General features: G+C 35.1%; 1 protein-coding gene across 1 annotated transcript in view; it reads left to right on the top strand.

Moving 5' to 3' along the window:
• KCNH8 (potassium voltage-gated channel subfamily H member 8) overlaps positions 1 to 21,168 on the top strand; it is a 330,485-nt gene that overhangs the window by 207,516 nt on the left and 101,801 nt on the right. Inside the window, exons 6-7 of the mRNA XM_066350928.1 lie at positions 13,393 to 13,550; positions 18,892 to 19,099. Of these exons, the coding sequence (XP_066207025.1) occupies positions 13,393 to 13,550; positions 18,892 to 19,099 (366 nt within the window). The remainder of the gene's footprint in view (positions 1 to 13,392; positions 13,551 to 18,891; positions 19,100 to 21,168) is intronic.

Raw genomic sequence — 21,168 nt, 5'->3', positions numbered from 1 at the left:
TCCTTAAGGACTAATAATTAAGAATGGAATATTACTAAATTTAGAAACCCAGAAGAAAATTGTGAGTTCTTGATTTAGAAACATATTGCAGAGTAATTAATCCTTAAGGATTAATAATATATAAATATATTTCTTTGCATTATCTTATTTGAAACTCACAACAACCCTCTGAGAAGACTGAAGTTGTAAAGACCTACTTCCTATTTTCCCTATCTCACAATGTTTTTAAGGCTGATCCTACATAATATAGTATAATTAAGAACTAAATTTGATGATAATATTTATCCCAGTTTAACAGATAAATAAACTGAAGCTCAAAGAGGTTAGCTATTTTTTTTAAAGAAAAGGAAATATATAGAGAAATGAAGAGTAAACCTATATTTTGAACAATAGACTTAAACGGTTTTACTTTTATTATTTCATTTAATGATTATAACAAGGCCACAGCAGAGGTTTCCAATCACCCATGATAGCTTCTTGTTTGTCAGATGGTGCTTGTTCACTGTTTTCTGACCAGATCCCTTTCCATATTAGATATTAGCGATGCCCTCTTCGCTCCCATTGGCTTCCATTGCATACTGTGTTCTCTGGTTTTCCTTCTTGTTCCTACTCAATCTCTTTCATGAGCTTGTCTCCCTTTTCCTGTATTTTCAGTGACGCTGCTCCCTCGGGTTTTATCCTTGGCTATCTCCCTTCTCATCTAGATCACCTCCTATTATTTCAGTGTTGGTGGTTTCCAAAATAGTACCTTTAATCCTGAATGCTTCCAAAACTTTAATTATATCTGTTCAACCATCTACAGGCTAACTTTCCAATGAAATTCAGTTTCTTTAAATACCACATATCAGAAATTGAACTCATCACCTTCTCCCTCTAAACTTCAGACCTGCTTTTTTTTTTTTCCTGGCTTTCCTCATAGCTGTGAATATGACCGCATGAGCCATGAACTTAGGGTGATAGAGCTTTTTACAGATTCTTCCTTCCCCTTTACTCTCCCAGTAACATCAAACTCAAAATCCTGTGTGGTCCCTTCTAAAGCATCTATTGATACACTCTCTCTTTTATTCTTACTGCCACTACTCTAGTTCCAATCTGACTGGATTACTACTACCCCTAACTTCCCTGCCTACACTCTTAGAAACTAGTTACTATAGTAGAGCCAAGTTTTTGTTGTTGTTTAACATAATGTGTATCCAATTATGTCATCTTACTGCTTAAAACTCTTCAATCTCATTCCCTATTCTTGAACTTTAACTAGAACTTTAACTAAATGTATACTGCGGTCTCCCTTCTCTTCCCCTTGGCCTTGCTAACTCATTTATCCACATCTGCATTAGCTATTCTTTCTGGGTATACCCAGAGCACTCAACACACAATTTTATAATTTTCTTTTCATGTATATCTCCTACTAAACTCTAATTTCTTTAAATGCAGGAATTGAGAATCAATCTTTGTATAACCAAAGCTCAGCCAATATATGTACCTATTAGGTGATCAATAAATACTGGTTGAGTAAATAGATGAAAAACAATCCTATTAGTCCTGTTGTACTTAAATAGAAATTGCAACTTAGAGATGATACTAAACAAAACAACTTTCCAAAGGGTACATTGCTACTGAGCAGGAGAGCAAAAATTAGAACCTAGTTATAAATATCTTTAAAGCCAATGTGCACCCTAAAGGGTCATAACATTTTTTTAATTAATTTTAATGGGGTGACATTGATAAAATTGTCTTCCGTCACCTTCTAACTGGTTTTCTTTGTGCCTCTCCCCTCCCCCAACACTGTAACCCCAACACTGTTGTCCATGTCTCTGAGTCTCATTTTTATGTCCCATCTATGTATGGAATCATATAGTTCTTAGTTTTTTCTGATTTACTTATTTCTCTCAGTATAATGTTATCAGGTCCATCCATGTTGTTGTAAAAGATCCTATCTATGTCATCATTTCTTATGGCTGAGTAGTATTCCATAGTATATATATACCAAAGCTTTTTAATCCACTCGTCCTCTGATGGACACTTGGGCTATTTCCAGATCTTTGCTATTGTGAACAATGCTGCCATAAACATGGGGGTGCATTTCTTCTTTTCAAACAGTGCTATGGTGTTCTTGGGGTATATTCCTAACAGTGGTATAGCTGGGTCAAAAGGCAGTTCGATTTTTAATTTCTTGAGAAATCTCCATACTGTTTTCCACAGTGGCTGCACCAGTCTGCATTCCCACCAGCAGTGCAGGAGGGTTCCCTTTTCTCCACATCCTCGCCAGCACTTAATCTGTGTTGTTTTGTTGATGAGAGAAGGGTCATAACATTTTATTACATCACCACTTTTTCCTGAACTAAGCTTATACTTTTTTTTAAGCTTATACTTTTGAAGAATAATTAAAAAAAAATACAAACTTGCTAATGCCGTTCCCATAGTATGATTATTATTGCAGTTTCTATGGCAATCAGTAATTTTGGTGCTCTTCCTCTGGAGGCCTTCAAAACAGTTTTATTTATACTGGATAATGCAAACAGCATAATAAGTGTAGAAAAACTCAAAATACACTGAAATGAAACAGAAGTTTAGGATACTGAGTAAGAAGCAATTCTTTCTCATTAATCTCTTTGGGGAAACAATAGTGAACAAAAAGGAAATGTCCACAGTGACCCTTCAAAACATGAGGGTGAAGACTTCAAAAGTTTATTTCATGGGAGCACAGCAAGACTGTGTACACAAACCAGGGCGTGAGAATGCACCATCAGAAAAAGTAGGTGGGAAAGGTGAATAGAATGAATGTTCCTTGCTGTGCGTAAGTTGCAGGGAGGTTAACAGCTGTAGCAGCCAAAAAGGTTTATTTTAAGGAATGGAAGCAAGAAAGACGTTTGTGGCAGAGAGGCAAATGAGGAGGTGATGTTTTTTGTTTGTGGTGCTGAGACGTGCTTCTTCTGCATAGTACACTTCCACATCAGGATCCAGCTGCTCTCTCTCTCTCACACACACACACACACACACACACACACATATTTTTAAGTTCCTGATAAGGGCATTAGGTAGATTTGTGCACATATGTTGGGGACATAAGGAGGGCTGGTCAATTTCAGGTCATTTGGCTTTCTCCTGAGAGGCTTACTAGTGTGAGGATACTTGTAGCGATAAAAGGACTTTTTTCTTTTTATAGGACATATATCTGCCACGGAATTATTCATTCTTTATCTGCAATTTGAAGTTAACTGGCTATCTTGTATTGAATTCGCTAAGTCTGACAAGTACCGACTGGGGTGCCCTCAATGGCTCGTATTAATGCCGTGGCTTTAGCAACACCAGGAGGTTAAATGCCCTGGAGCTGAGGCAGGAAGGGTTTATGTGGAAATGATGCCGACCAATTTTTGGCTGGGGATGGCAAAAGACAAACTACCACTTAGGAGTGCTGCCATTCTTAGTCAAGTCTGGAGAACTGGTTGTGGCCCTTGCTCCTAATGATAAAAGGCCACATTTTGACTGGACTGCCAGGACCAGCTACCAAACTGTCATACTTTTGTGGGGCTAAGAACTGTTAAATTACTAGTTAAATTACTAAGTTAATTGAAGACTTTGCTTTGGTGTGTTACTTAGGTTTGATTTGCTATTGTAACAGGAGCTGCAACAATAATTTAGTGGCTTATGAGATTTAGAAATGTATTTCTCTCTCACCTAATGTTCTGAGGAGTATACTGAGGGCTGGTATGGAGAAATGAGATGAGAGAGGATTCTCTTACATGGTTAATGATTGAGACTAAAAGTGGCTCTACCATTTTTAGTGGGTGGCTTCTAAGGTCACTTTATTCTTCTTCATTCCAGACAGCAGAAATAGAAAAGCAAAGAGCATGGAAAAGCAAAGGTGCACAATTTTACAGGCAAAAGGCATAAAATTTGCACACAACACTTCCACGGGCAAGTATCTAGCTAGCCACATGACCATACTAGCTGCAAAGGAGGCTAGGAAGTGATATTTACCTATAATTCTGTTCTACAATATAAAAATATCATATAGCAAGTTGAAAGGATAAATTTGGTAAGAACTTTAGAAAACTGTCAAAGTGAAATACAACAAATAAATATAACTGGAAACTTTGTTGTTTTTTTTAAGGCTCCATCCCTATTTGGTAACCCCTTCAATGTTTTTAATTGAATGTATGGAGGTGACATTGGTTTACAACACCATACAGGTTTCAAGTTTACAACTCAACAGACATCATCTGTATACTGCCTCGTGTGCCCACTGCCTCAAGCAAAGTGTCTCTTATCCCCATTTTAATATAATGCATTTCCAAAATATAGATTTAACCAGCACATCCACCCTGCCTCTGACTACTCCCCAGATGCATCTTAGAATAGTGGCTTGAATTCTTACTGGTTTATCCACTCCAGTACTGTTCTCCCTTATTGAGTTCCATATGGGATTATTTGAACCTTTATGGTGATATTGATTTGACTTGTCATTGGGAAGCCCCCCTCTCTCTCTTTCTGTCTTCAAATAGCCATGAGTTAGGAGAATTAATGAAGAATAGACACAACTTTTCTTCACAACTTTTTGCCCCAACTTTGGCATTATTACCTGGTCCTATTCACACATTACTGAAATCAATCTGATAATATTGATTTGTGTGTGTGTGTGTGTGTGTGTGTGTGTGTGTGTGATTTTACTGTTTATATAACTAAAAATAGACTGAATTACAAAAAGCACAAGTAGAAATGCAATTCTGACATGAAAAATATATGGGCAATTTCTACTGATGGCACTCATAAAAATAACTATGAAATCATAATGTGTGTCAGTAAGAATTTATGTTTTTCCTAAGCATGGCTCCGTTATTTCAAATACTGAATATTTTCTTCCTTTTAGAGTTTTAAAAATATAACATTTTATATTTGCGACTAACCAACTTTTGCTTTAAACATCAAATATATTAGTTATATTTTCAATGCTCTTGAGAGTCCTTAAATATGTCTTAACCACATCTATTTCTGACAGTGCTGGAAAAGCTGGTATCAGACAGATTGGCAACTGGAATAAAATATAGAGAGAAGAAACAGATCTACATATATATGATCACCTGATTTATGACAAAAATGTCACTAAAATGCTTTGGGGAAATGATAATTTTTTTTTCTAAAATGGTGTTGAATCAATTGGATATTGACCTGGAAAAATATAAATCTTGATTCCTACATCGCTCCATACACAAATTTATCTAAGAGTATTAACTATAACAGCCCACATCGAAAACAACCCAAACTTTTATCAACAGTAAAATTAAGAAATGAATTTCTGTATAATTACACAATGAAATACTTTATAACAATAAAAAACTGCACATGGTCCTTTGGTACCAAACTGATGAAAATCCCTTATGGAATGTCCAGTAATAGAATCCATGCACAATTATATGATTCCATTTATATAAAGTTCCTATCTAATTAAGCAAAATTAGTGAATGGTCATCAGGACAGTAGTGACTTTTAGGGGGTTAGTGACTAAATAGGATCATAAAAGAGTCTTCTAGAGTTCTGGTCCTTGTTATAATCTATCTATTGGTGATGACAAAGATGGTCAGCTTTGGGAAATTTCATCAAGCTGTCTATGTAAGACAAGTTCATTCTATAGTATATATGTAATTTTTGAAAAAAATTTTAAGTATGCTGAACAATTTTTATATAGCAGCTTATAGTCAAATTGTTAATTATCATTTTATAATCCTAAAAATTACTTATATTTTCAAAATGCAATTTATTGATACTTCCAGTAAAACTCCCTTCCTAGGCTAGAAGAAGGGCAAGAGTTATAATAAAGTATGTTTTGGTGGCAGCATACAGACAAAATCTAAGTATAAATTCCAGCTCCACCACTTTCTAGTTAAGGAACCTTGGACAAGTTAATTATGAGTCTAGAACAGGGGTAGTCAACCTTTTTATACCTACCGCCCACTTTTGTATCTCTGTTAGTAGTAAAATTTTCTAACCGCCCACTGTTTTCACAGTAATGGTAATTTATAAAGTAGGGAAGTAACTTTACTTTATAAAATTTATAAAGCAGAGTTACAGCAAGTTAAAACATATAATAATAATTACTTATTAAGTACTTTATGTCGGATTTTCTCTAAGTTTGGCAGAATAAATCTTTATAAAACAACTTACTATAGTTAAATCTATCTTTTTATTTATACTTTGGTTGCTCCGCTACCACCCACCATGAAAGCTGGAACACCCACTAGTGGGCGGTAGGGACCAGGTTGACTACCACTGGTCTAGAACCTATCACTAAATGGACATGATACCTCCTTCAAGTGTGCAGATGTGTTATAGGCTACTCCTACTTTCACAATTTTAGCCAAAGCAAGTCACAGAGACACCCATAATCTCTTCAGGTGGTAGGAAAAATATAATTGTACCAGGCAATAGAGACACAGAAATATTTTGTAAGACTACCACAAATACTAAGTATATTATCATCCTCAAATAAGAAAATAAACAGGAAAGTCCTAATTAAACTATTAAAATATAAAGTGATATTCAATATATATAAATAAAATACAAAGTGACATATAACTATAAAAGACATCACTTAATTATAAATTTTAGATTTATAAAATTTTTCTCTCTAATATATATTTGGGTTAAACATTGGGGCAAACATTAGTTGTATTAACACATTTTTTGTTACCTATAGAGTCTTTATCAATTCTAAGTTTTAGTATCTAGATAATAAATATTTTACTTCATATGAAATTAATAGACTATAATTTTTTTTATTTATGACTGATGTTATAGATATGACAGTCCTTATGTTTTCTACTGTACTTAAATTTAGAACTTTTACCATCTGATAACTATAATTATCAACAGAATAACTGCTAAAAGATTTTCTATAATTAAGTAGCATATATACATACTTAAATAATGGTTTTTCAGTAGTTTTGTGTTGAATCACTAAATTATCTTTATTAAAAATGATCCAGTAATTCCAAAGTTCAATAGCTAATTTAGAGTTACATATCACTGAAAAAGTAAATAATTTGTAGGGACCCCAAATTGGTAGTTTTTCCACATGCCAATGTGCATATTATGTGGAAGTATTTTGATGTGGTAGACAATGAAATGAAAGCAATATACAAAGTCAATATAATAAACTAATTAGTTTTTAATGGAGATATACTGGGAGTGTATGCTATCTACTTTTGACCTTCCAGCACGTTCACAGGTAAGACTTATGTATGCACCAAAATATGGAATGACCTCAGATAATAAAAATGAGAGTATGGATATTGCAAAGGTATAGCTAAGGTTAGCTTTTCTAATAAGTATAGGAGCAGTCATTTGGGAGCAATTTGCAAAAAAACACAACATTTGGGGTTTTAAGTTGACAAAAGTTTACTTCAGCTAATAATAATGCAACATTCTTTTTAAAGATCCCCAATGACTTGCTAAGGCTGCATTCATTACTAGAAGTAAAATGGAATCCAAATGTATTACTGAAGCATTACATGCCACCCAATGGCAACATTTTAAAGTCTGATAATATCAAGTGTTGATAAGACTGCAGAGTTATACATCTGAAAACACTGTTGGTGGGAGTGGACATATTTGCTAATGTCTTCCACCCCGGACAGACTATGTCTGGAGATTAACTTTTGTCTTTCCTGGTAGAGAAGGGAGGAGGGACGCTTTTGAAAATTTATGTCTTGCTTTTAGGCACATAGAGGCAGAGCAGGTAACTTTCCTTGTTTCTGCTTTTCAGTTGCCTTCAGTTCAAAATAATTCTTATGTCAACCTGTCACATTTTGGGATGGCACATACTGTTACCCTTTCAATAGCTTACTTCCAAAAGATACAACTACAAAACTTCTAGTCAACTACAAAACTGTTCTGTATTTTCTTTTCTTCAGTGTTCTGAACACTTGAAAATTCCTTTTCAAAATAAAAATTGATAGGGTGTCTCACTAAGTAAAATGAATAAAAGCTCAGCCCGAAAAAAAGAAAGGAAGAAAAGAAGAAGGTGAAAACCCAAAGTCATGATATTTTGAAACTAGAGAAAAATCCTCAGGACTGGAAGGAAGAAACCGTATCTGTAAGAGACAGTCGGAAGGAATGGAGATATTCCGTCTGGGGTGCTGAGACAACTTGATGATGGATCTTGAATATTTATAGAAAGGGCTTCTGGGTGGGAGAAGACAATGTATTCAGTGTTGCTGCTAAGGACAAAACTAGAACCAAGGAAAGGGTGTTATAAAGAGAAGGCATCGTGCGGAAAGGCAGAACTGCTTAGTAATGGACATGTCAATCTAAGACAGTATCCTCAAAGAGAACAGAGCTTACCATTGCTGGAAGCACTCAAAGATTGGTTGGCCACATCTTCATGAAGGATGACGTGGATGGAATGCCTGCATTTGAAGAGACATTAGGATAGAGGACTTTAAGTTCTCTTCCCTTCTTTATGGGTCATTGCTGATATTGAAAGTCAAGCCATTGTAAGAGTCCACCATGGTACCACACTGGTATAAAACAAGCTAGTATCAGCTTCAACCACCCTTTGACCTATCCGGTTGCCTTCTTTTAGTCTCACCTTTTTTTCTAAATGCAGTTGCTCTTAAATTCCATTTTTCACCGAGTTTGCTGCCCTTAATGCTGTTTTTCATTGAGACTGCTGCCCTTTCTTTTTTCGCAAATCTTTCTCTTTGAAGTATGCAAAAAGGGACAAATGCTGGAAGATGAGCAAGGGTTGAGTAGTACGAAAATCTCACCCACTAATATTGGCAATCGATTACAGTCATTCTTAGGATTCTTAATCCCTCAGGCCTCTTCATTAATCAGCTCGAAGTTGTTCATTTTCACACCTTGCAACTCAAATTTGCTGTGACATCACACTGTGTTCAAAGGAGAACCTCACAAGCCATTAAAAAAAAGGAGTATCTTTCAAATATTAGTCAGGCTGCTGGTTTAGTTCAATATCTCTCTACCCACTCTGTACTACATTGATTCATTTTTGAAGAAATGGCTAAATGAAGATATTAATTATTTGTACGTGGTGCACATGCTCTCATGCACACAATTATATTTTAATTTACTTTTTAACAAGTAAGCCAATATGATTTTTAAATTATTTCTCATCTGGCATGCATGCTAATAAAGAAAAGAACTCTACTCATTTGTATCATATTGGATTTAACCTTTTTTAATACTTCCTAATTACATAGTTCTCAAGGAAATCGAACTAGAAAAAATAGGTTTAACCTTTCTGATTTTTAGTCCACATACATAGTCATTTAGTGTGGGAGAGAAATGAAACATTCATTTTTGAAGGTCCTTAATCATATGAAAACAGAACATGCATACATTTGTCTCTCTATTATTTGTCTTTATTTTAATCGTGCTTATGTAAAACTGAAATACAACAGGCAAAATGATTATCCTTCAAAACAACTAAATGGCACCTGATTCATCAGATAATTCAATTATATTTTGGTGGAGTATATTATGATCAACCTTTTAGAAATTCTATAAATCACATAGAGTATATCTGGTAATACTCTAATGCTCTGCTTATTTACTCATTACATTTCATACCTCCACCATGTGTCAAAGGGGTTGGTTATGCATATACAAACACACAAGACATTAAGGTTTCAGGTGGGAAATTCTTATGAATTTGCTATGATTTTAGACTACTCTTCCTGAATCACACTCTGTGTGTGTATATTTATAGAGAGTTGTGCACATTAATAACAAGAGAATTAATAAGAAAAATCACACATAAAAATTTGGATATTGATGAGTACACTTTCATGTATTTCTTTCAACGTAAGGTTGAAAAAAAAATTACACTTATACTTTCTAAATGCCTCAAAATGAAAACCATATTACCACTTTTCAGGTAAATTGTGGAATATTGGGAGGAGAACACATTCTTACTGTAACATTTTAATGAGTCACTGACTTAATTTGCCAAAAATACCAAACCTTATGGGAAATGAGACAACCGCACAGGGAGGAACAGCTGTAGCCACTGTTCTCAAGGCTCACGTTCACCCCGGTGGTTCTCACACGAGGGACACCAAGTCTAGGAGGCGCTTTGCTTTCTCACCACAAGATTTGATTCTATGCTCCTTTCACTCTTAAAGAAGAACTTATACCAATTGTCTCTGCCCTTCCATTTAAGGGAATATTTACAAACGTGGAGTTCTACTGCTTCTGAAACACCACCACACATCTGTATCAGCAGAGAGAAAGCAGAGTGAATTCGCAGTTATCCCTAGGCAAAAGCTTAATTCTTGTATTTCCAGAATCAAAGACAGTTCATTTCATCACATTCAATTCTGTGACTCTTGATTTAATTTTTTAAAGTTATTTTTTTTTAATTTTTTAAAATTTATTTATTTTAGAGAGGAGAGAGAGAGAGAGAGAGAGAGAGAGAGAGAGAGAAAGAGGGGGAGGAGCAGGAAGTATTAACTCCTATATGTGCCTTGACCAGACAAGTGCAGGGTTTTGAATTGGTGACCTCAGTGTTCCAGGTTGACGCTTGATTCACTGCGCCACCTCAGATCAGGCCTTTAATTTTTTTTTTTTTTAACCTAGTGGTACTGACACTGAATTTAATCTAAAGGCTAAACTCAGGCCTGCATTTTCCTGTACCAGTCTATTGTTAAATTCTCTACAACATATTTAAGATAAATGGGACCAAGTATCAAAAGATACCCTGTCACTCTATTGTTTCTTATCTTCATGACTTTAAAAATATACAGTCTCTATTATAAATTTAAGGAGATTTTTTAAAATTTCCTGAGGCATTGGTAGTATGACAATGATGGTAGCACCCATGAGAGAGTTGGCATGGAAACCACACTAATAAAAGTGAAAAAATGTTTTGTCAATCACAATGCACTAGAACTATCTCTATGCTTATCATAGGACAAAACTGGGTTTTTTAGAAATTAGTGTCCAAAAACAATTCTAATCATTAGATAATCTATAGTATTTGCATAACGATAGTACCATAGTCCTAGAAATCTTAGATATGATATATATCTAGGTTTTCCCTAAAGATTAGTATACTTCAAAAAATATATTTGTGTCCATAGATTTTTTTTAAAATAGCTTTTATTCTTATGCTATTATCACTCTTTGTGCATAAAAGTCTTGTAATGGCTTCCTTGGAAACCTAAAATTAGCATCTCTTCATCATTTACTAGATTAACTCCTTCGAGTAACAAATTATTTTTTAAAAGCTTTCTAATCTGATACTTTGTAAAGACTCATGCTAGAATTTTTCTATTCAGAAGTCTGCACTTCTCGTTTGTTCTTTAGTAAATCACATGATTAATCACATAGCTTTATAAATGTTTACTGCATCAACCAACCAGTCAGTTCATTTGTTCCTCCATCCAGGGGAGTACCCGAGGTATGTTAATGGCGGCAGCAGGTTTTCTGTGAAACGTGTGGCGGGCCTAGTGATCAGTTAGTAAATATGCAAGGAATTCATCCCTTCAATTGTATAATGAATAGACAGACTCACCTCAGCTTGTGTTGTAGAAACCAAAGCTTGGTAAACAACTCTTTGGATTTCTCATTCATAAAATGAAAACCTAAATGCCTACTCTGAGCTTTCTTTTGAAAACCATTAGATTGAAATCTCTGCTTTATTTTGACAGCTGGTGGGTCTTTTTAAACTGCTTTGCTAATGCGGAAATACACGAGTCTAGAAAGTAACAGGGAAAGAATAAAAAGTCCGCGTGCCAGTCTCATGGCCTCGCAGTGTGCTCCTCCTGGTGGCCATTCTTCAGTGATGGGTGGGTACTTTCCCAGGGCAGCGTTTTTCATCTGCAGTGCAAGTCACCTGGGGATTATTTTCAAACCTTGGTGAGCGATTTATCCACTCGCTTCCGTCTTTCATACTCTCCATATTAACAACTGAAGTATTTTGATCATTTTATTTCTTGACCAAAAAAATATATCTGTTAATAAACATTAGGTCCTTCACAGTAGACTGGAGCAAGTATTGGGTTGTTTTGTTTTGTTTTGAATCACCTGGAACTTGCTTTCAGACCTGTAATGTAAAGAAAGGCATCAAAATCCAAAGTGCTGCATCAGACTTTAGGAGACTTGGCTGTAATTCTAGCTTTTCCACTAACAAGTTGAGGGGTTTAATCCTGTGCTTTAGTCTTCATCATCTGTGTGAGCCTGAGCAAGTCACTTGACCTTTTGTGTGCTTTGTTTTCCTCATCTGTGAAAGAGGTAATAAAAGTCTCTACCTCTTAGCCTTTGCTGTAAGGTAAATCTCTGTCTCATTGACTCTCATTCATGATTCTAAAGGGCCTAGAACAGTACTGACCTCATGGCTAAGAATATATGTATTATGTTCATAGAAGTCTAGGTATGGCTTAGTGGAATTATCTGCTCCAGGCCTCATAAAGCTGAAATCAAGGTGTCAGCTAAGCTGTATTCTTTCTGGAGCTTAGAATCCTCCTCCAAGCTACTGTGGCCGTTGGAAGAACTTATTTCCTTATGGTTGTAAGACTGAGGTTCCCATTTTTCATTTGAGGTCAATGAGGAGCTGTTCTCAGCAACTAAAGAATGCCTGCTGTTCTCTGCCAGGGGGCCCTTTTCACAATATGGCAGTTGAGTTGCCTTCTTTCAGGACAGCAAGAGCATGTCTGGCTGGCTCCTAATCCCTCTCCATTATCTGAAAAAAACTCTGCTTATAATGGGCTTATCTGCTCAGGTCAGGACATCCTTAGGCATATACTGTAACATGATCGTGGCTTTATATCTCATCATGCTCACAGGTTTCACCCTCACTCAGGGGAAAGAGAGGATATAAGAATGAGAATCTTGGGGGTGGTCATTTTAGATTTCTGCCTTCCACAAATGTGAATATAGAGTGAAAAGTAAAAATAATATACGTGTATAAAGTGCACATTATTTTATGTTTTATCATTGCCATCATCACGCTCATGATATCAACAAATTTTTAACTTTATACAACACCATTTTGCTTATTATCAATGATTTAAATTAGCTGTAAAAGTATTTTAATTCATTTGATTATTATGTAACACAGAGCTTAGTATTTGCTTCATAATGACTGGAATGTATTAAGTGCTCATAAAATATCACTTTTTACCCTTCTTAATATCTGTTTGTTAAGTTGAGCTGAATCCGTCAAGAAGAATATTTTGGATGTTATCAATCTTAAATACATTAAGAGGTGACCATTTGTCTAATTTTACTTAATTTTATACAATTTCCTTTCTTCCTCCCTTCCTCCATGTCTGTCTCCCTTTCTTCTTTCCATTCTTCCTTCTATTCTTTCATCTTCTTTTTTCTTTCTCTCTCTCTCTTCTTTCCTTCCTTTTCTCTTTTTTTCCCAAGCAGATATTATTTTAAATTTCCGAACAACCTATGTCAGCAAGTCTGGCCAAGTTATATTTGAAGCAAGATCAATTTGCATCCACTATGTCACAACCTGGTTCATCATTGATTTAATCGCTGCTCTGCCATTTGATCTCCTGTATGCTTTCAACGTCACAGTGGTGAGTAAAGCGAAGACCTCCCTTGCACATGACCTGGATGGTTAGTTTTACTCCTGTGTTAACTTTTTATATGTTCAGGTTTTACTTGTGTGTGGCAATTTGGTAACCAGGATTTTATGTCCTTTTTAATAAAGATGTCAATGTGCCCAATGATATGCAGGCCAGATTCTCCAGTTGAGAAAGTTACTTCCTTTTATAATGTGCATTACCTATCTCTAGTTATTCAAATACTTAGCACAAGGACATACAAAAAGTCTAAATTTATCATCAATATAGATTCACTAAAAAAAAAATCCTTTGATAAGAAAACCATCTAGAGAAATATAGCATATGTTGATACTATTAGTCATATATTTGCCTCTAGAGGTTGGTAGAGAGTTTGAAGGTTTCTTCTACTTTTATGACCTTTATTCTCACTTCTTGAGTATTTTGTTATTCATTAGAAAAACAAACAGGAGAGCCACCAAGATAGAGAAAAATGCTAAAATTAAAATAAGAAAATTCAACTACTTTTTAGAAAGCATTGTAAAAATGTTGCATGACAAAGAGGCTTAAATGACACAATGACCAACATAAACTTGAGAGTTCTCTTGAAATGTTTCTAATATTTGTAACCTCTCTTTCTTCATCTAAAGCCTTTATCTTTATGTCTCCTAATGGGAGGGGAAAAAACTATGCCTACTTATAGTAATAACAATTTTTACTATCTAACGATTGATTCTTACAAGATTAAATGCTCCCTTATAAATAGGGTTTGGGGGAGATATAATAGCATTTTGGGGCCAGTAATGCAATTTGCTGCTACAGTGAACAATTTTAACAGGAAAAAATTTACTGAACATTAATTCTAATTAAACATATTTCCTATGCTGTTGACAACCTCCTATAGAAATAATATTCTCCATTAAGAATGTAAAAGCATAGTTTCCGATATTAAACAGTGATCAATATTTCAAATACAATCAATAACAACTTCAGAATAAAGACTGAACTGTAGTCCTAACTACTTAGTTCATATTTGTCATTTGTTAATTCTGCACAACAGTATTTTTTTCTTTTTCTTTTTTAAGTTGGGAAGTTGAGGGTGTCAACATCTTTGAGATGTTTATAACTCAACTAAAAGGAAAGTTCTGGGGGACATTTTAATATGTAATATCAAGAAGTACTACATTGAATTGTTATCCAGCCTTCTTAAAGTGCTTTTCAAGATTGAATTTGACTAGATAAGTGTACTATAATGAAAGTGTAATGACTTAAACCAGGCTTCTGCAAAACTGAAAAAAAAAATACAAAAGAAATATATAATTCACAAAATGCCAAAAACCATTTTCCAAATTCTCCTGAAGAATTTTAACTAAATGGAATTTAATAGACTGTGCTCTAAATTAACTTGCTTCTTTGCTACTAAATACTAATATTTTTAGATTCCATTTTTCTTTGGACCCTGGACAAATAGAAAAATCTTAAATATATTACCTAATTAGATTATATAATATGTAAAATAAAAATATGAAACACATCCTCACTGCCTAAAATTAACACAAATAAAAGATTTTTTGAAAAAAATTATTTCTTACATTTTGATGAATTTTAAATACCTGTACACTTTTCCTGCACTCCTGTTTCCTTTCTTTATGCATTCTGACTTGTGAAACTGGGCACAAATGCTTTATAAAGAATGCATATCATAGATTAACATCTATGTCAGAGAAAAAGAAGAAAAGGAAGGAAGGAAGGAATCTTTTCTACTTTTCACAAGAGTAAGCATATGATCACTTAACAAACTGATACATAAATTTGGTATTTCCTCAAAATAATTAGGTTGACATATTCGTGCACATAAAAGCTTATTTAATATATTATATTTACTTCTCAGGAAATATAACTTATGAGAAATGATTTGTAAGTTTGCCATTGTTATACTGCACAGACTTATAAAGAGAAAAGAAGAGACAAATAAATAAACAAAGTGTGGTCTTCCAGATCTAAAATTTGTCCAGTTAGTGCCATCTCCATAGGTGACAATAAAAAATACATTGCAACCTTCAAAAATGTATTGTATGTTTTAGCTTTGAGTCTGTCCACAATTGCTGATGGCTAATGTTTTCTATATAGCTCACAAATGCATTTATTAAAACTTACTATTAAAAACCTTACTACATACAAGTCCCTATGAAAGGCACTATGAGAGATAAAATTATGAATGAAATATAGAACATATGATAGAGTGAAGAAAGGCAAAAGTACAAATCCTAGTTGATCACTTATCATCTGAGTGACTTTCTTGGAAAAGTTAGGTCTAAAATAAGCATAAAAATTCCTTCAGGGTATCTGAGCAACTTAAAAAAGGCAACATGTTTATAAAATACCTTGCTAAATGTCTAACACCTAGGAAGACCTCAGAACATGTTAATTAGATCTTCCTTCTCCTCTCTCTCCCTATGTCCCCCTCTCTCCATCCCTTCCTTTCTCCATCCTTTTCTCTCTTTCTTTCTCCTCCCTAATTGATAGCCAGGAGATGGTCATGTCCACTTGTAATAGAGGGAGTTGATGAATGAATGAATGAATGAATGAATGAATCACTGTCTTGTACCTGTCTACAAGTAGCTTATAATTTCCCATCTGTGAAAAATTCAATACAGCATCCAAAGAGTAAAAAGGATATTTTCCTTTTCTTCAGATTGTATATTTTCATTTAAATTAAATATGCTTCTGTCTTCTGTCATTCATCAGGAGCCAAAATTTACATTAATAGTAGGAAGCTGTTCACTCTGAAGGAAGTAAGTGTAATTTTTTTGTAAGTGCCTGCAAAATCATTGGGGCTGCCTCATCCTGGACACCCAGGCTATACCATGTTCCTTGTCTTTGCAAAGACTATTGTCCTCATGTCGGGACCATACCACATTCTTCCTCAAACATCCCCTTTCTGATCAGAGAAAATGGGAGATGGCCTGCATTAATATTACATGTTCAGATAGCGTCTTAGTCTGCTCAGGATGCTATAACAAAATAAACTGGGTGGCTAAACAACAAAAATATATTTCTCACAGTTCTGAGGGTTAAGAAGTCTAAGATCACAGTCCCAACCAATTTAGTTCTTGATGAGGCTCTCTTTTTGGCTTATAGACAGCTGTCTTCATGCTGTGTGCTCACTTGGCAAGGGAAAGGTGAGGAAAGCAGAGGGAGAGGGGAGTGGAAGGGAGGGGAGGGAAGGGGAAGGGAGAGAAGGAGAGAGCACTCTCTGGTCTCTACTTATAAGAGCACTAATCCTATCATGAGGAACCTGCCCTTGAAACCTCATTTAAACCAAATTACTTCCACCTGACCTGTGGTGGTGCAGTGGATAAAGCATCGATGTAGAATGCTGAGGTCGCCAATTCAAAACCCTGGCTTGACTAGTTGAGGCACATACAATAAGCAAGCAAAGAATGACTAAAGTAAAGCAACTATGAGTTGATAGTTCTTGCCCACTCCCACCCCCCATAAAATCAGTAAAGCCCAGTCTTCAAGCACCATCACATTAAAGGTTAAGGGCTTTAACATACAGCATTTGGAAGGACACAGTTCTGGTAAAATAAACTCCACCCCCAGTAATTCCTCAAAGCTACAGTGTAGGGAGTACAAAGTCCCAGCACGTGATCATCTGGCTTACAATCAGCTGGAGAAGTGATAAGCAAGGACTTGGCTGGGAAGGAGAACAAAGTAATATGACAGAAGAACAAAAATAAAAAAAGTACAGCAAAGCTGGCAAGTTTCTCAACTGACCTTATGATTGTGTTGTATAGAATAATTTACAAGATTACAACTGAGAATACTTATACTAATTTGGAGGTATTTGTATCTTAATTTAATACTATTAACTCATTTAAATATTTAATGAGTATTTACTATGTGTCAGGCCCTGATACACGTATATTTTTCTTAGAGATAAGGGGAAAATGGCTAGTGGAGGAAAAAACTAAAAGTTGGCTGACTTCAGCTAATTCCAAAGGCAAAATTCCAAAAGCTGCTTCCCTCATTTATGACTCTGTAAAGGAATATTGTTCTTCAGTATAGTCATAAAACCACTTCCTTCTCCTCTATTTATTGCCCTCCCCTCAAAATTAGAAAAAGTCAGAGAATTTGTCTAATTCTGTTTGCATGAGTTATTGTTTTATGTACGTTTTCTATTTTTACTTATTTGTTTTAGACACAGACAGACAGACAGGAAGGGAAAGATGAGAAGCATCAATTCTTCGTTGTGGCACCTTAGTTGTTCATTGATTCTTTTCTCATATGTGCCTTGACCAGGGGTCCAGTGGAGCCAGTGACCCCTTGCTCAAGCCAGCAACCTTGAGCTCAAGCCAGAGACCAGAGGCCATGCGATCATGTATATGATCCCACACTCAAACCAGATTACCCCACATTCAAGCCAGTGACCTTGGGGCTTCAAACCTGGGTCCTCTGCAGCCAGGTTGACACTCTATCCACTGCGCCACCAACTGGTCAGGCTGCCTTTTCTATTTTAGAATAATCTTTGAGGCTCTTTGAGAGTGTGAAAAAAGCATATATTAGTGTACCACAAATGTGTTAATAGTGACATTCCTGTAAATGCCAATGGTACACATTTTTCAGTTGAGTCCTAAAGTCAGAAAATTACCTTTAGCAATAAGTCTATTGCTTTAGTGCATGCAAAGACAGGATCTAAGAGATTTTTAAAAATATTTTGTTTCATTTCATTTTGGTCCCCTGAGTATGTTTGAGAATGTACATGCGTCAGGCAAATGTTTTCTTTATTGATAATATTAGAAGAAGATTGTATAACACACGAGGCAGGAGGTACTACTGTACTTGTAAGCAGAACTTAGTCAAGTGTTACGGTTCTAATTATTTTAAAAAATCCTAAGTTAGTTTTATTACCACTTTACAGGCTTTTACTTCAGTCTATACAAATTATATAGACTGCTATAAAGGCTTCTCTCACACAGAGGAGGGAAAGTAGGATTGAAGGAAAATGTGTGTAAGGGAATGAGACATCTTGTGTACAATCCTGATATCATAATGTATTTCAGTTGTGTGTCAGAACATATGAAATTATACTGAATAAGACAGGTAAGAAAAAAAGATAAATCTTAATTAAGAAAGGTAAGTATCTACTAAAAGAAAAAAAATTGTCTTATCCTTCTGTATCTTACCATTCCCAATATAACACATCAAGAGATGGCATAGAAATAGTCGTACAAATGGACTCATGATTATACTCAATTTCAAGAACTTCCCAGAGTGGCTGGAAGTTAAAGTGACTGTGGCGGCACGAAGTGAACCCATGAGTCGAGTTGTGCTGCTCTGCCTCTTCCTGCAGGTGTCACTTGTGCATCTCCTGAAGACCGTCCGGCTGCTGCGCCTTCTGCGTCTCCTGCAGAAGCTGGACCGGTATTCCCAGCATAGCACAATCGTCCTGACCCTGCTCATGTCCATGTTCGCGCTCCTCGCACACTGGATGGCGTGTATCTGGTACGTCATTGGAAAAATGGAGAAGGAAGACCACAGCTTACTGAAGTGGGAAGTTGGTAAGGGCTGACATTTGTTGCATATTCCATTTTTAAGTGAAAAGGACGTTTGTCTAGAATTTGGAGGAAGTGTAAGACAATGCTGTAAAATAGATGCTTTGTCAATTTGTCACATTATTATTATTATTATTATTATTATTATTATTTGAGAGGGGGAATTCCATGCCTACAAGTGATTTCTGTTGAAAAAGTTTTCTGGAACAAGCTTATATTTATTTCCAAGAGTAATGGATTAAGCTTTTAATGTGTTTAAAATGAACAGCAAGTCTGTAGAAGTGTTTAAATAGGTAATGTGTGACATTATCTTTACTTATCTGATGCAGGGTTACTAACAGTAAATCATTAGGCAACTGGCCTATAGCCAATCATTACAATATTTTAAATCATAAGATAATGGTGGTTTGTATATTTTAGGTAGCAAGTTGATAGGGGGAAAAATCTCCCATCTTCTCCTTTAAAAAAGAGAAAGCTATCATTACAAACTTTCCACATTTAGGATACTTTGAGAATGTGTGATATTTATTCTGTATAAATACAAATATAATTTGTGAGTTTTTTGGTTGTTTTTGAGAGAGAGAAAGAAGAAAAAGAGAGGGAGAGGGGAGAGAGGGAGAAGCATCAACTCATAGCTGTGTTACTTTCATTGTTCATTGGTTGCTTCTTGTGATGTGCCTTGACCATGGGACTCCAGATAAGCCAGTGACCCCTTGTTCAAGCCAGCCACCTTCAGCTTCAAGCCAGTGACCTTTGGGCTTAAGCCAGCGACCTTGGGATCATATTGATGATCTCATACTCAATCTGGCAAGCCTGCACTCAAGCCAGATAAGCCTGTGTTCAAGCTGGTGACCTCTGGGTTTCAAATCTGGGACCTCACTGTCCTAGGTGGTTGCTCTATTCACTGCAACACCACTGGTCAGGAACAATATATTTATAAGAACTAGATATTTACAAATATAACTTGTAAAATTCTGTGTCCCTATAATACATTGGAGTTTAAGGAAAATTTTACATAATTCTGCATATATGAATCTGAAATGTCAGCACTTCAACCCATTTTTTCATTTATGTCAACCATGAGAACTTGAATCAAAAGTGAAAACTGTGAAGACTATAACCTTCTATCCTAAAATATCTGCATTCTTCTAATAATCATTACCGCAGTTGTATGGTTGTTAGAATTAGGAAAAGGAATATTTCTGGCTCAGGGAGTGCCTAATGCTTCTGTTCTTAAATAAGTTCAAAGTCGGTGACATATCTCACACAGGAAATACTAAATTTAAGGTGGCCCAAAAGATCATGTGAGCATCCAAAAGAAGAGAAAAGAGGCTTACTTTTGGTGGTGGTCAGGTAGTTTGATATCACTGATTGAAGCTCAGCTCTCACTGCTCATATTTTAAATGCCTTACAAGTTTTCCAGTATCATTTATTACATAATCCATTTATTACCACTAATTAAGTATGGCATTTTAATCATACTTCATTATTATGCAAACTTATGACTGTTACTAAGTTTCATTTTTCTTCACTTGACAGTCTAATTTTATACCAATATAGCAAAATTTTAATTATTGTACTGTTTAAATTTTGGTACAGGAAGCAGAGTGGGGCCCTTCTAGCCCATTTACTTATTTAGATCAATATTAGAAAAAAATCTATCCCCTCCCAAATTGAAATGGCCTTTTAATTGTTCTTTTTAGAAATTAACCTGGAGAAATTAATGCCTTTATAACATGAAGATATTTTTGCCATCCAAGGTTATAATATTTGATTTTCATTAAATTTAAAATTTAAAAATGTAATTAAGATTGTATGATTTTCTTCACACAGGTTGCACATATTTCTTATTAAGTTGATTTCTAAGTACTATGCATTTTTGTGCTTATGAGATTGGAATCTATTTTTTCATTAACTTTGTTCTAGTTATTGGCATAAGGAAATCTAGTGGCTTGAAAATAATATATTATAGATATCTCAAAGGTATGTTTAATAAATTTTAATTAATTTATCTGAGTTTCTTAGAAAGTCATATAATATGAAAAACTAATAAGTTTCTTCCTGACTTATCTAAG

The sequence above is a fragment of the Saccopteryx leptura genome, chromosome 10 (genome assembly GCF_036850995.1).
Source record: "Saccopteryx leptura isolate mSacLep1 chromosome 10, mSacLep1_pri_phased_curated, whole genome shotgun sequence".
In the NCBI taxonomy this organism is placed as follows: domain Eukaryota; kingdom Metazoa; phylum Chordata; class Mammalia; order Chiroptera; family Emballonuridae; genus Saccopteryx; species Saccopteryx leptura.
The sequence above is the reverse complement of the archived record's forward strand: the minus strand, read 5'-3'. Positions and strand labels throughout refer to the sequence as shown.